This window comes from Rhinolophus hipposideros (assembly GCF_964194185.1).
Source record: "Rhinolophus hipposideros genome assembly, chromosome: 16".
Classification (NCBI taxonomy): Eukaryota; Metazoa; Chordata; class Mammalia; order Chiroptera; family Rhinolophidae; genus Rhinolophus; species Rhinolophus hipposideros.
Genome location: NC_138062.1, coordinates 3402250 through 3418721, shown reverse-complemented (window position 1 = coordinate 3418721; position 16472 = coordinate 3402250). Strand labels below are relative to the sequence as shown.

The 16472-nt window shown below is 41.3% G+C and overlaps 1 protein-coding gene across 5 annotated transcripts in view; it reads left to right on the top strand.

Moving 5' to 3' along the window:
- PDE5A (phosphodiesterase 5A) overlaps positions 1-16472 on the top strand; it is a 111267-nt gene that overhangs the window by 53052 nt on the left and 41743 nt on the right. For all 5 annotated transcript variants that reach the window (XM_081075764.1, XM_081075763.1, XM_081075766.1 and 2 more), the window contains 4 exons: positions 6444-6552; positions 7537-7624; positions 13163-13338; positions 15424-15483. In XM_081075764.1, the coding sequence (XP_080931890.1) occupies positions 6444-6552; positions 7537-7624; positions 13163-13338; positions 15424-15483 (433 nt within the window). The remainder of the gene's footprint in view (positions 1-6443; positions 6553-7536; positions 7625-13162; positions 13339-15423; positions 15484-16472) is intronic.

Here is a 16472-nt window from a genome sequence, read left to right as displayed (position 1 = left end):
ATCTAGGAGTAGGATATTCATTGTACTTTCAACTTTTTTGTGTATTTCAAAATGTTCATCATAAAAAATTGGAAGAAAATGCCTGTAATAAAAAGTTGGAAGCAAAATGGAACAAAAGTCATGTCTGCAGATCATATAAAGCCTAGCATAACACCTAACTGACTGCACAGCCTGGTTTTGGTCCGACCATCCTAATGGCTGACCCTGTGAGTCATTGCAGGCCTGCCGAAGCCATCTTGTGCCCTCGAATGGACCCTTTCCTTTCTTTCCCCCCTGCCATCTTTTCTCACATTTCCTGTCCACCTAGGTCTTCCCCCATCACAATGGAGTAACTGTACCACAGGGACTTGTGTTGCTTAAGTGATTATTTTTAAATCAAAACATTATTTCTAGATTCTTAGTCTAACAATACGACACAATGAAAGGCCGGTTCTCCTATTAAAGGAATTTTAGGAATTAGCAGAGGGGCAGGATGTAACTTGGGGCAGATGGGAATTCACTGGACTCAGAAGGTACCCCCAACAGGCCTTTGCTGGTGACCTGGGTGAAGGGTGGGTGCCAGGGAGATAAACCAGGTGTCTCTACCCAGAGAGTCTTCTGCTGCCCACGAGCTTAGTCCACATGGTCATAACTGAGTTGCTGACCTTTGTCTCCCTCTCAGCATCGCTGGTCTGAACTGGGGTTCGTATCCCATTTCCATGTCTGTTCTTTCCTGAGCCGTGTGTGTGTGTGTGTGTGTGTGTGTGTGTATGTGCTGGCATATATGACACTGTTTAGTCGGTATCGAATGCTTTTTGGCTGTGTGATAATACGCACACACCCTGCTGAGTGTGTATGTCTCCCCCTTACATGCTGGCGTCAGGCTATACTTCCCAGTTCAGATATGAACTTTCTTATTCTTAGGGTAAGCATTAATATGTATTACCATATTTTGCCGTCTATAATGCACACCTACATTTTTAGCCCAAAATGTCAGGGGGAAAAATCTTTCATTTTAATTTTTTAATTCAAATTTTTATTTGTTTACATTTAGGTACTTGTTTTTTGTATTATAAAGAAATTTTAGCATTTATTTTTTTAACATATTATGCCACAAGAAATTTTATGTAACAAATGATTACAAGACACAAGAACAGACACAAGGTACAAGACATTTTATGTACCGGTAACAAATTTACAATATTTATGTTTCATACAAGGCCAAGAGCTCTTCATCGTTGCAAGTTTGTAGTAAGTTCAACAAAACCGATTATCATATTCCAGGGTATTATTTTGCATATGGATATCGTTATTGATTTCTAGAGTTACACTTTTAACTCATAAGTATAAATAAAAGAATTAAAAATATTTATATAGATACGGAATTAGTACTACCCATGTATAATGCACATTCCTATTTTTCCCTCAAAAATTTGGGCAAAAAAGTACGCATTATACACAACAAAATACGGTATTTTGATTTTATGATGCTATGACATTTTGTTGCTCTTTATAAAGAACATTTTAGAAAGCTTCTAGATTAGACACCTGTAAATATTTGATTATTTTACTTTTCACCTTGCATAAATAATGAATTTCTATGTATGTACAAATATAAAATATAAATATATACATCTATATTTATGAATTTATATTTATGGGACAATGGGAAAATCATTATGATAATGTATATTAAAATAATGAAATATTTACGTTTACCTTTGAATATTTGTGCAGCAGCATGTCCGTGTAATTACGTTTGATCTTTATTATTAATTCAGCCTGGTCCTCTAATTCTTTTTAGCTGAACAAGGCCAGGGACTTAGTGTAATAGTGACCCCTACTGGTGAATATGCATTTTTTTAAAGCAAAGTCTTACTATGTATTTAATTTTTTACTATTATTTGATTTGTGTCTGATGAATACTACATTCCCTCTCTGTAGGACAAATAGAGGTACCTTTTCATTTATTTCTTTAGTCATTTCAAAATAGTCTTAGTATAAAAATTATTTTTTACAAAGGCTAACTAGGTCAGTGTGATTACTTTAAAAGAGACTAATTTTTCTTAGATCATTTTAACTGATTCATTAAATGATTTTACAGTAACAAAAATTGTTCAACACTAATGCCTTATGCCAGCAAAACATTTTAAACTTGGCCTTCATTTTAATAAAGCAATGAAAGACCTCTTAGTGATGTAAATGTGTTTTTACTGTAGTAAAAATTAGGTATCAGGCTGGATTTTGCAAAAACTGAATTAGAATGGTTTGGTAACTTCAGCATTCTGAACCAGGACTAAACTGGTATTCACATATCACCATCAGATTCTTTATTATCTTTCTAAAGTTGCTTATTGATAGAATTCAGGCCTCATCAGTTCTCATTATTAAACACTGTCAGCCAAACACTCCCCATGAGATGCACTGCAAGGCAATTAGATGATGTTAGCAATAGGCACATCATTCGTGTTAGGCTGTTACGTGTCAGTTGAAGTACATGGCTCACTTGGTATTTTCCCAGCCAACCCACTTGTTATCTTTTATAAATTAAACTGATATTGAAGACAGTTTTGAAATGGTAAGTGTAAAACTGAAAAGTACTGATGGCACACATGATACATAATTATTGGAATCATATCGTCAGTGGGAGAAAGGACAGTAAGCTGTTGGGAGTTGGGGTGCCCGAGAATTTCTGGAGGGAAGCTCATTTCCAGATGGCCGGAGGTTTTAGTTTGTGTGCTTCAATTCAAACACCCACCCAGCCAGAAGGAAAAATGAGTAGTCTAGTTTATGCTAGCTCTAAGTTTTAAGAAATAGATATTTTAGTTCTATAACTCCCTATTTGTTAATTTTATGTGAATATGACCAATACATAGAATCAGTCCTCTAAACTCACTTTCTTGGAATATACACGTATATGTACTAGTTAGTACTTGGTGATTATCATTATATTAGAAAACATAATTATAGTTAGATACAGTAGTGCTTACCACTATAAAAAGTAATGAAAGGGTTTTTACTACTTTAAAAAACTGTGGATACATGGTAGAAGAGCATAGACTCTGAAATCAGAATGATTGTATTTAAAGTTAACTTCCACAACTTACTAGCTGTAGGGCTTTGTGTAAATGATGTAACCTCTGGAAGCCTCAGTTTCTTCATCTGTAAAATGGGGACACTGATAGCAGGATTGTGGTAAGGACTAAACGAGATAATGCACATAAAGCACTTCAGAAAATTTCCAGCACATAGTAAGTACTCTGTATTAGCTGTGATTTCTGTCTCTTCAATGTGTTTTTGTCTTTGGTTGCTATAGCCAGCTGTGTTTCCCATTAGTGCTAAACACAGATTTCTCGGTGTGTCCTGCCTCCACATCCCCAACTGTCTTCTTGAGGGTGCACTCTTGTACAACTCCACTGATCTGATAGCCACTGTGCAGAAAGCCTGACACATCTGAGTTCGCCCAGCTCCAACAAGAAGCAGATGCTAAGGCTGGATTAAATGTGCAGGACATTTATGAGGGGAACCCCCCTGTGAGAATCAAGGGGGAAGGAGCTGGGAGAGGCTAGGAGGGCATCAGACCCCGCACAACCCTGACCCAGTAGGAGAGAGAAGGGGATGGAAAGAGGGAGGGTTTGATGGAAGCATCTGCAACAGCTGGCAGTTGTAAGAAAAGTTTGGCAGGGCTGCTGGAAGGCCTCTAGCCAGAGTGTCTTCTCAGAAGAATCCTGGGTGTCTCAGGAGGGGCCGACTTTAGTTTTCCAGCTGTGGTCAGTCTGTCCAGGAGCAGTGGTGGGAGGGCGGCCTCAGTGCAGATGTGGCCTGGGCGCCAGCGCACGGCAGCTGGAGACACTGGCCAGGCCCGCTTCCTGCAGAAGGACCTCAGAGAGGTGCAGACTGCCTGCACGGCACTTGCACATCATCCACTCCTACCCTAGCCTCACAGCTTCAGTGCAGAACCACCACTTCATTCCTACCAATCTGCAACTATTTAATGTTCCCAAATACACAGAGAACTCCTGCACTTCAGCAGCATGTTTCGTGCTGGGTTTTTTTGTATTGTTTTGTTTTGTCTTCCCTCCCTGGAATGTACTCCCTCTCATCCCTGAATGTCTTTTAGGTGCTACCTGTCCATTTCCCCACACGCATGCTGCTGCGTTGTTACCAGTTGTCCTAGTTTGAGTTCGGCTTGACTGTGAATCATAAACGCCCAAAATAAAGACGCCTCAGCAAGAATGCAGTATTCCTACTCTCTCTGAGAAAGTCCAGAGGTCGGCAGCTCAGGCCCTCCGCAGACGCCCCGGGGACCGTGGCACCTTGGGGGGTTCTTTTCTGAATCTCCAGGGTGCTGCCCTTCTCTTTGGAGTCAAGTGTGCAGCTCCAGCCATCTTGTCTGTTCCAAAGAGTAGGTAGAGGGCAGTGAAAGAAGGAGCAGAGAGCGTGCACCAGCTGTGTTTGTGGTGCCGTTTCTAGAAGCAGTCTCATGTCCTCTTATGTCCTAATTGACTAGAACTTACGCATGTGGCAACACCGAGCTCCAGGGTGGCTGAGCTATGCACACCCTTCATTCTGGGGCCGAGTGTCCAGAGCAAGAGGAAGGGAGTCCTGGGAGGGCAGCTGGCAGCCTCTGCGACAGACTTTTCCCGGATGGGTGTCATTGTCCTGTCACAGCCTTCTATGAGCTGCTGGGATAGCCACTGACCAATATGACTGTCTCCTGTGTGATGCCAGGGGTGCCCTTGACGGAGCAGGTGCCCAATCTGTATTCACTGAGCGTGGAAACTAAGACTTGATCAGCATTCCTTACAGAGTAAGAAGTAAAATGGTATCACGTAACTTAATAAATCTAATTCTCATTTTTCACTAAAGCAACCATTAGGAAAACTGAAAAATTTCAGGGAATTAAAAAAAAGAATTAGGTTTCTGTCGATTTAAAAGTCACTTTGGTATTCTTCCTTCTCGGTGTCAAACCTCTAAGTCTGATTTTATCCTCTCTGGCAAGTAGCTTAACTATTGTGGGTTTCATCGGGCTCCCACTGTTAATACGATGATGATAAAAATAATGAAAATCGTTAATAGTATTATCATCATTTAAAAAAGATTTGGACTAAGATATCCTCCCCAATGTACCTCTTTCTCATAGTAACCACCCTTGCATTTATCTTGTCTTTTCTAAAGCTTATTTTCCTTTCCCGAGACTATGCTATCTGTGAAATATTTTTAGTTTTAAAAATTGTTTTAGCAACCTAAATACTGCACTTACCGCACCACCTTTTCTTGGGATTCCACCCAGATAATACCAATGAAATAGGAGCCCCAGAGAGTCTGTGATCTGCGTTTCCATGATTTTCACTTATATGTAATATCTGACATGTGGTCAGTACATGACGTGAGCAAATGACACTTAAGGTAAAATGTACAGCCGAGAAAGGAAAGACTAACATGTCCTGCCTAGGAATGGGGCCAGACCTTAGGCATCTCCGTGGGATCACTGATACTAAAGGACAGGATTTGAAACCACTGTCCAAGAAGCAGTGTGGGGAGAAGGACAGAAGATAGGGGAACCCTTGGAACTTTGAGAACTCGGAACAACTGGCCATTTTTTCCTGAGGCGTACATTTCATTCTGAAATGTCTCCCACTGTTTGGTTTCCCTGTTTCTTTAGGTAGTGATGTTAAAACTAAGATAGGCAGATCCTTAAAGTTGGAGTAAATGTCCATAACCTGGCCGAATTCATCCCCATCACCCAGGAACATATAAAGTTTTCTGGTGAAAACACATGTTGTATCTTGTTTTCCCATCTCCAGCACTGGCACTGTACTTACGTACCCTCTGACATCAGGTTAATCTTTTATGTTCAACCTATTAATCAAGAAATTGGAAGAAAACTGGGGGAAATGTAAGTTCAAAAAGATTTTTTGAAGACGATGAATTTTCAATTTACAAAGTATTAGGGAAGACCTCAAAGCAGAAAAAAGAATTGAGAAGAGTTTAATAAAATTCTTCTAGGCGTGCTTGATTTTTTTCCTTGGTTTGAAATGTGGAAAAGACTATTGGGATGGCTAGATAAAGTAAATCACTGAGGAAGTAAAGCAGGCACTGTTCCTTAGTATTCTACAATCAGATGAAAAATAAGATGTGGGAGAAAATTCATATGGATTTTACATTAAATGTCACAAAAATCCGCATGCCCGTTAACAATGGCAATGAGATTACCGAAGACATTTTAAAACTTGTTTTAGGTCATTGCAAAATTGTGGGTCTTTGTCTTTTCTAAACATGTCAATTATAGTAACTACCATACTTGTGAATCATCAAATACATTTTAAAGCTGAATTTTCCAATTAAGGTATACACTTTGTCCTGTAATTTTAAGACTGGTGTTATTTCTTACAATCATTTAACTCTGCTTTGCCTGTGTTTTTTGAATGCACAGAAAGAACTCATATCTATTATTTCTACAGGGAACGTGATGCAAACAAAATTAATTACATGTATGCTCAGTATGTCAAAAATACTATGGTGCCACTCAATGTCCCAGATGTCAGTAAGGACAAAAGATTTCCCTGGACAGTAAGTAACCCGATTTCAACTGGGAGCTCGAGGGCTGTTTTGCCATCAGGTCTGTACTTGCAGTGAGTGACTCTGCAGTTGAAGGGCTGGCCCTAGAATTGCCTGTCTAGGAGTGGTCTGTGCTTTCCCTGATCTGATGAAAGAGAAGAAAATAAAATAGCTTATAACAACACTTGAGTATTTTTCTGTGTACTTTCTTCAGTTTTGTTAACACGTACTAATGAATTATCATAAACTAATTTCGAGGTAGTTTAACTATTACCTACTCCGTGTCAATGACACCCCTTAGTGTTGCTAGAATTCTTGAGTTTATTCTCGAAAAGTAAATTCCACATGGCTCGAACTTAGTAATTGGTGATCGAACACACCGAGTAGCCTGTGGAAAATAAAGATCTGTTTTCCTTGACATCAAACCTACAAAGATCAGTTTCTCAGACGTTGAAAACTTTGAATTCTAGTATTTTCTCTCATTTCCGGAAAGCATTGCACTTTGAGATAGCTGCCTGCCTTTGTTATTTGCGTATCTGGGGGGCCTTTTAGAACTTCAGCAGTGTGAGCAGTAGAAGTAGTGGGGTGGGTGTACAAGAGAGGGGCTAGCTGGTAACATACCTGTCCCCATGGTGTGATGCCTTGGGCCCCGCCCCTCTTAAGTTCCTGGAGACACGTGCCACCAGGTGTAGTAGGCGCCTGTATAAATATTTTGCTTCGTATTACTTGCTTCGTAAGCTGATTGGAAAGTTTCAAATGGGAAAAAGGAAATATAGGATATTTATCATTTTTAATAATGTAAAGATTACTTGCTTTGTATTGCATATACATGAACTTCATTATAATTTGTACATTTCTACACTCTATCACTCCAGCTAATAAAAACAGATACAGTAATGGTTTCACAAGTCCAGTATAGTTTATATGATAGCATCCAGTGGGCCAATCCATTTTTTCATGATTTTTAGCTGTTTCTTTGGTTTTGTTTTTGTTTAGAATGAAAACACAGGGAACGTAAACCAGCAGTGCATTAGAAGTTTGCTTTGTACACCTATAAAAAATGGAAAGAAGAACAAAGTGATAGGTAAGCCTTTTCATTAACCTCCACGCTGCACTTATTAAGGAAAAAATGTATTCCCAGAAAGTTCTTTCAAGTGTAAATTTAAATAAAATATGAAAAAGGTAAAAATTGGAATGATAAAAGAGTTCTGACACAACAGAAATTTGTGAAGTATCTTATTAACTATTTTTGTAATTGTTATAATCCTAGTTTAACAGAATTTTTGTATAAGAATGCTGTGATGAAAGTTAGTAAGTGGAGAGGCACGAAGTTGATAACATGTACTGTTTTTAAAGTCATACTTCTTGTTTTTTTATTTTTCTTTATTGACTGTGGGTTAGTTAGTAGGTTGTATTTATTCATTTGTTCATTCATTCATTCATCAAAAATGTTTACTGAGCCTTCCACTGCTCTAGGCACGTGGGGTAAGTCAGTGAACAACGCAGAAATCCACAGGGAACGTACGTTCTTGCATGAGGTTATAGAAGATGCCTTTACTTCTGGAGTGATGGAAGAATGCATTCTCCGAAAAACAGAATGTTTTGTATTATTGTCATACTTATTGCTTGGCATTGCAGGTTATATCGAGTAGCACAGAACATACTGGGCTGTGTGTGCCAGTCATACATGATTGACAAGAAAATAGTTGGAACTGTTAACATTCTTCCAAGAACTTGGAAATAAAGGAAATAGGAAGGCTAAACTTTTAAATAAACACCCTAATGGAGCAAGGCTTAGCTATATACATTTATCTTAAAAAGTCTGATGGTTCCAGGTTTCAAGACTGGACTGTAATTTCATTGAAGGAGAGTACCAGTCAGAAAGGGAAGGGAGGAGGAATTGTTCATGGAAAAAGGGAAGAGACAAGTATTGCAAGTGCCTGTCCAGGTCTGTCCAGACGTCGGGGAACCCGTGCCCCTGGTGCAGACAGGGATGTGGAGAGCTGCGGCAGTGCACCTGGCAATGCCATCCCTCGCGTGGTGATGGGTGTTGCAGGTCGTAGCCACTTCCGTCGCTTGGCTGGAGAGCCTCCTCACTGGGAGGTGCACACACCGGTTTATGCTCGAAGCGTTTGCAATCCCTGACTTTCCTTGTTCTGGTCTTTTCCTCTTTAAAGCAGGCCAACTCATAGGAAGAGAAGGCCTTCTTCCCATGCTCTCAAATGTGTTGATGGCTTTGACACTTGTTTCTATCTGTAAGTCAGTGAACCTGCCGGCAGGCAGCGGGCTGGACAGCAGGCAGCGTCCCACTTCCTGGAACAGGTCTAGTTCTTGCTGGACAGTAATGCCATTCTGGTTTTATACAGCAGCCTCGTGAACTCGTTACTGTGACCCACCCAGAGCAATGGCTCTGTCCTCAGCATGCCCATCTAGTTTGTGAGCCTGTAGGCGGGAGCTCACATCCTGGCCTCCGGGAAGCCAGCCTGGCAACTCCCTGCCGGGCTGTTTGGTCCCCGGCTCTCTTTGTGTTCTCTGAGAAAAAGTGCGGCCTAGTGAATATGTACACAAGCTCTCTTTTCACAATGGTCACCCATTGGATCACTAACATAAAACAACAAAAGAAAACTGATGGGGGCCCTACGGTGATACCAAGTCACTGTTCTATTACAAAATTCTAGGAAGTTCGAGGTGAAAACTACATTATAAATGTTATGCTGTTTTGGTGCTTTCAAATACAAGTATAAAGACTTACTACAAGCTGCCTTGACCTTGAAAAATGGGAAATGAAACTGCAGAAGGGATGTGTTTCTCACTAGTAAGTTTCCATAAGGAGGAGCACCTCGTGGCAACCGGCCACGCCACATCCCATTTCCTTTTTTCCTCAGCAGCATGTCATTGGAGCATAACTGGGAATGGAGGTGACTGGAGGAAGTTATATGTCAGGCTTTTCATCACTTAACCAGATGGTCAAGGAGAACTAGTCAGGGGAAGTGCAAAGAACCCTGACGGGAGCAGGACAGCATCCCCTTGGCTCCCCGCGTCTTTGAACCAGTTAAAAGCACATTGCTCACTTCCGTGGAGTCGAACTAGCCTTTCAGATGTGCTCAAAATTCACATTCTGTTTCAGACAAGTGAACAAAACATTTTAAGGAATGCCTGTTGAAATACTCAGACTCCTCTTAGCATGCATTTTGTCACCCTACATGAGAACAGAGCCAAAAGAAAGCAAAAGTTTTTGGAGAGGAAAAAATCTCTGTAAATAAAAAGAAAGAAAAAATAATCATCGTAGTGGGGTTTTAGGGGGGTTCAAGGTGATTCCAAGTACAAGAAGGAAAATGTCCAGTGTCTCCGCTGTGTTATGAGAGTAACAAAACAGGGAATTGGGATTCGCGACTAGCATGGAAAATATCATGGCTGTAGATCACTGTTCTTACATGTCACAGACCGGATTCTGCTGTTATATAATTCTAATAGAGAGGCCCCATCGAGTTACATGCAGAAAGACAGATGGGCCCATGTGTTTTTTATAATCTTCCTTCCCCCTCATTTTTTTCCATTACTGACATTTAGATGAAATTATAGGCATTAGACCAGTATGGGGCCTGTCGTATCATCAGAAGTATTCCCTGAGGTTTTCTTTCATATCACGTGCCTTCTCAGTGTTCTGGCTAATAATACAATGTTTCCACCACTTTGCTTCCAGCACCATGAAAGAAATGTTTTTCTCATTCAGCATTCATTTATTTTAACCAGTTATTCCCCCCTATTTATTAGGTTAAATATGCCTTTTTCTCATATCGTATTTATCAGACATTCTTATGCCTATTTTTCATACCAATTTCAGGACATATTTTGAAGAAATTAGTCTTATTCCCATCCAAAAAAATAAGATAAGACGATCTCTGCTTTAAATAATTTACATTTCCATCCATCTCTTTGTTAGGGAATAAGTGTGATAAAAAGTATAGTGTAATACCACATATTGCCGGGCAGTGAATTGAGAGAGAGAGAGAGATGCATTTCTTACTGAATGTGTGTCCTAAGCTGATCTTTGTCCCCATCCTCTGCTTGTCTATGTGTTGTCACTTGATTCTAAGGCAGAGATAACTACTCCAAATTATATCAGTTTAAATTTGACTTCTACTTCATTTTATTTTTCATATTAAATTTTATAATGTGGCTATCACTAACTGCTCATTTCTTTATAAAGTGTTTGCTAGGATTTTCCTAATGCAAGTATAATTAAACTGTACGGTGTCATCACTTTTCTGTGGGAAGAGAGTTTCTTGACCAACATTTACAAAATTCATCCGGAAGATTAATATATAAAAAGAATCAGAGATACATCTATATCTATCTCTATATATCCATATCTATTTCCGTATCAATATCCACATATCTCCATCTATAGCTAACTGTTGGATTATAACAGACACACTTTAGCTGTCCTGCTCTGAGCTGTGCTTGTGACAGCTGACTCCTGACATTTGTACACATAACATTCCATATCAATACCTTTTGATTCCAGAGGTATTAATTAACGCTTCTTTAATATATCCATCCAGTGACTTTTGACTGAGGCACAGATGTGACCCGCTGTCTGGTCGTAGACTGGCAGAATGCCCGACAGCCACATCTCCCCCCTCCTGTGGCCTTTTCCTTTTCACACATGCAGTAATTCTTATGAAGTGATAAAAAGTACAATCTTGTTTATGAAAAATGGCCGTGTAGGAGAGAACTTTAGTAAAACTTGAGCAGCGATCCCACTGTGATGTGGGGCTAAGGGCATGGAACGCGTGACTCGTAGGGAAATGTGCTTTGGGAGAGAGCCAGAAGCCTATATAAACAGTTCCATATTTATAAGTCGGGGATTCACAGAGGGTGGAGGACGCAGCCCTCGTGTTTTTACCATACATGGGACATGTTCCTGAAGAGAACGATGCCGGTTGCTGTTTAGCCATGTTTTTGACTTGCAATGTCCAAATTCATTCTGCTTTGTTTAAGCTTTTTCTCCATGATGTGTCAGAGAAGGGATCCTGCAGTCCTAATGCACGTAGGATAGAGAAGGCTGTCTCTACTGCCTAAAGTAGAGAAACTCAAACAAGGAAGAACAGAGATGAGAGCACAGACAATTTAGTGCTCCCACGGTGGGTGATAAAGGGACATGTACAACCTTGCATCCACTGACCGTGAAATCCTTTCATGTTCTGGAGAAACGGGGGCTACCAGACCAAAGTCTTCATGGGAAAGTAGTTTGGGTCAAAGCTGCAGTCCTACCTGCCCTCATTAACTCAGTACATATTTTGGGGGTTCCTGCTGTGATGCCAGGCTCTTCCCTCGCTGAGGAAGTAGAAGTGAAACACTGAAATCTTGGAGCCCGAGATCTGTAGAGCCTATAAAGAGAGGCAGATATAAAATGCCCTGTGGTACTCTAAGTGTTGATGTTGGGATGCCTGCCTCATGGGGAAGTGAGGGTCCCAGCAAAGAGGGCCTGGGGAGTGCACAGGCCAGTGGACAAGCATAGGCAAATGTGCCGGGGGGAGGGGAGCAAGCAGGATGGCCAGCAGGGGCACTGCTGCAATGACAGCAAAGGGCACCGAGCTGCAGAGTGTGGTCAGAGGTGGCCTGTGGGGCTCAGGTAAGCTGGGGTTTGAATTTGAGACCTAAGCACACGAAGTGGCCTTGAGCCATGACTTCACCTTTCTGAGAGTCAGTTTCCTCATCTGTGAAATGGGGGTGGTCACAGCTACCTCAGTGTAAATTGTGAGGACTAGAGATTATGTTTGTACTAAAGCACTTAGCACGAGGCCTCGCCCATGGTGGGCCCACGTCTGTTATTGTGTATTCAGGAACAGAAAAGATGGGCCTCCACAGCACTGTGTTACCCAGAAGTTGGCCCCCAGCTTCTCGCAGAGAACACAAAGCTCAGAATCTCAGAACAACTAGTTCAGTAAGGATTTATCACAACGTTGATGTCACCTTCCATTGGTGTTGACAACATGTTTGACTTTCAAAGAGAGGTCAGGACAGAGGAGATTAGGATTTTCTTCAGACAGTAGTTCTGCTTTGCTTTCTAAATAAATAAGTCATTTTTATTTGCCTTTGTTTGAAGTATTAAAAGTTGTGGGCAAACGTGTTCTCCGAGGCACAAGGTGCATATTTGAAATGTACACTATGTGAATTGCCTGTTGCCTGCATTCTATTTCGTATGTAATTGTGTTTTTTAACTTCTGGTTTCTCAGTAAAGAAAGGCAGTCGGCATGACCCAAAATTCTGTGCATCAAAATTGTTCTCTTGGCAAGAGTACAAAAATCCAATTAGTGTCCAAAGGACAAACTGTCTTTGGGGACTCAGCTGACCTAAAACTCACAACCAAGTCTGGAAGAAGGCAGCACTCTAGGATTTCTGAACAGAGGCGACGTATGTTTAGGACTGAGAATCGAGTGTCATGTAAATTAATTCAGTTTACTTCTCTAGCTTAGATCTGTGAGGATTCGTGGGTTTGTTTGGAGATGACAGACATTCCTAAGCATGTAAGACAGTCTTTGGGGGTATGTGTTAAAATCGATAAAAACTGTGATTGTTCCTAATAACACTTGCTCCATTTCTTGGATCGTTGTAGGGGTTTGCCAACTTGTAAATAAGATGGAGGAGAACACTGGCAAGGTTAAACCTTTCAACCGAAACGATGAACAGTTTCTGGAAGCTTTTGTCATCTTCTGTGGCTTGGGGATCCAGAACACGCAGATGTATGAAGCCGTGGAGAGAGCCATGGCCAAGCAAATGGTCACATTAGAGGTGGGCCACAGCTTTGGGGACCTCTGAGCTGTAGCAAGTCACCATGTCTGTGATGTCACGGTGGCCTTTCCCATCGTGTGGTCCAGATGATAGGATCTTTATTTCTGCATTCAAACAACTAAGGAAACTGAGACCCAGGATACTTCAGAAACTTGTCCGAGGTCATGTGACCAACCCACAACTCAAGCCGTGTGTCCCTTGACAGTCTGCATTTTGGGCACAAGCCGTCCTTGACCTGAGCCATGTGGTCACACATGTCTCCTGCCATTGCTGCCTGCCCTGCCATTCCAGTAGCCTGAGCTTCCTGTCATTGCTCCTGGTGAGCAGCTGTAGTCACTTTTACATGTAGTCATTCAAAAACTAAAATAAAAAACAAACAAATGAAATAAACATAGAAACCCTCATAAGCGCTCATAGAGAATCAGAGTAAGGAAAAGGAAAAAGTCAACAAAAATCAAGGATAAATTCCTAGACTAGCTATTTCAGAATCTCTCAGAAACTTTCAAATTATAGATTTATGGGCCCCATTTCTGAAAATTCTGACTAAGTCTTGGGTAGAGACTGGAAATCTGCGTATTACAGGGCTGTCCGGTGATTCTGAACACGGGCAGCTAGTGGACCCCTGGCTCGGGTGTTGGCAGCAGGTAGGCCCCTCCCCAGTAGGCCAGCCCACCCAAGGGGGGCCAGCCCCTTCCACATGGAGTTCACTAACTGCCTTGAAAATGTATACTTCATATAACAGAGAAATTTCCTTTCATCATCTTCGACCAATTTACAGAAATGGACTTCAAAAAGTGCAAATGTCTGCTTAGTCATTTGTACATTGGTGTGAAATATATTTGAATGTTTGCCTGCTCTTACCTAGTTGAGATGAGAGGCAACCAGTGTTTGGGATATAACTTTTCCTGGAATCCCTAATAAATAAATACCCAACCTAAAGCGTTAGAAAGTTATTATTATAGGTCAAGGTGTATCAGTAAGCAAGATGGTTACTCCTAAGGTGAATTATACACTGAAGTTTTGCTATGCCATTGTATGTGAGACCTCAGATTATACACCTCCCATTTGAAATCTCGGTTTTAAATACACATACATTTAAATTATATATACACCTCCCATATGTGTATATACGGTTTCATAAGTCTGAAAACAATTACCTTTTGAACAGTGATTCGAAAGTTTCTGGAGTTTTTTGTAAATCGGTGTTGCCTCTGTCAAAAATGAACTTTCAAAATTATGTTTTAAAAGTATAATAGACATTTTAAACACAACCGCTACCCTGGTTAAAAACAAAGCCTAAAATATTATCCCGCCGCTTAGCAGTTATCTATCACTTGTGAAAACGGGAGTGAGTGGTTCTCATGTTCGGTTGTCAGAGACAGTGAGCCCGACCTCTGTGTGCACTGGGGGGCACTGCAGGGTGAGGGAGTTGGGTCCCTGGCCCCTGGCCTCTCGCTGGGTGTGAGCTCACAGCCACGTGCTGAGAGCTGTGCGCCTGGGGGCCTCTGCTGTCAGTGGGTGGATGCCTGGGCCAGCACTGTTGTACCAGGCTCTCAGGCCCATGAGTTTACAGGGCTCCCTGAATCTGACATTTATGTCCCAGCCATGCAGTTTTTCTTTATGAATTCTCCATTGGTTACAGGCGTCATCTGAGAGCCACTTCTAGACTGCCTGCTTTCCAAACATCAACAGTAAAATGTCACTTTATGCAAAGGTCTTTTACCCTAATTGTATATCCAAGCAAAAATAACTAAAGTCAGTATTAAAAAAAAAAAAATGACACTAAATTTTCTGCCAAGTTTGATCCAATAGTGTGGCTTATAAATAATGTGTCCATCATATGAACAACGTCAGAAGACAACTGACACGTTTTTTTGAACACGGAGTATTCTTTTGTTTTCCTAAACAAACAATTGAATTGAAGTTGGGATTTTCTCTCTGTTGAAGAAAGGGGAAACAAGATCTGGCATTCTGAGGGGCCTAGTTGTCTCTCCAGGAAGTTTTAGCAGAATTCCACGCGGGACAATTCTGGTCTGTGTTTGGTAGTCCTTCTTCCGTAACCTGTACCCCTGTCTGTCCTCACAGGTGCTGTCGTACCACGCTTCAGCCGCAGAGGAGGAAACGAGAGAGCTGCAGTCCTTAGCGGTAATTCTCCCCTCTTCTCTGTAAACACGACTAACTGCACACATCTAGTTACTACATAAATAGGCCTTTGTCAGGATATCTGTTTCTGCTAGTAATGGTCCCTGAGACATTTAATTAAACGTGGTAAATATTTAGATGGTCACTCATAAAAATATTTAATCAACTCTAATTTCTTGCAGGCTACAAAGTCTGATGATACAAAGCAAAAGATAATAATTTACATTGGCTTTGTAATACATTATTTTATAATTCTGATTTTTGCCCCAATAATTGTTTTAATCTTTACATCTATCTTAGGCCAAAACTATTTTCAGTTTTCAGTTCCTGGGGAAATAGGGAAAGGTGATTGTTTGGTTAGGGTAATGATAACAAAGATTTTACTGATAACCTCTTCTGCGTTATTGAGAACTGAGAGTGACTTTGATTTCTGACCAGATGGCTATGGAGTGTTATTTGAAATTGGGTTCACTTAAGGCCAGTTCCCGAATTTTCCCTGCATCTTATTTAGTATGCTGTGAGAGGATAGCACCGACGTGCGAGAACAATGTCCATGTCCTGGGGTATCCATGGAGATTGCCTCGCTTGAGACGCAGGAACATTTGAGGCACTTCCTCATTTACAGCCATGGCTGGCCTTCTGAGCTTACATTTGTTTGAGATGACATAGATCAGGTCTGTGTGACAGGTGACGAGCATCATAAGGAATGAGAAGGGTGTGACGAGGGTGTGGAGATGCTTTTTCATTGTCATCATCATTGGGGCCCACCAGATGAGAGCCCTCTGTCCCTTACAGACATTTTCTCACGTCAGCCGCACAGCTGCGTCATGAGGCCCACGCTGAAGCTGGAGGAGCCACGTGGCTCCAGGTGCCACTGGCAGGAGGCGGTAGGCAGGACACACCCTCAGCCTACTTTGGAGCCCGTGCATATCACCGCTCTGCCATCTGTTAGGAGCTGTGAGGGAGAGAAGGGAGAGATGACTCAGCTGTTT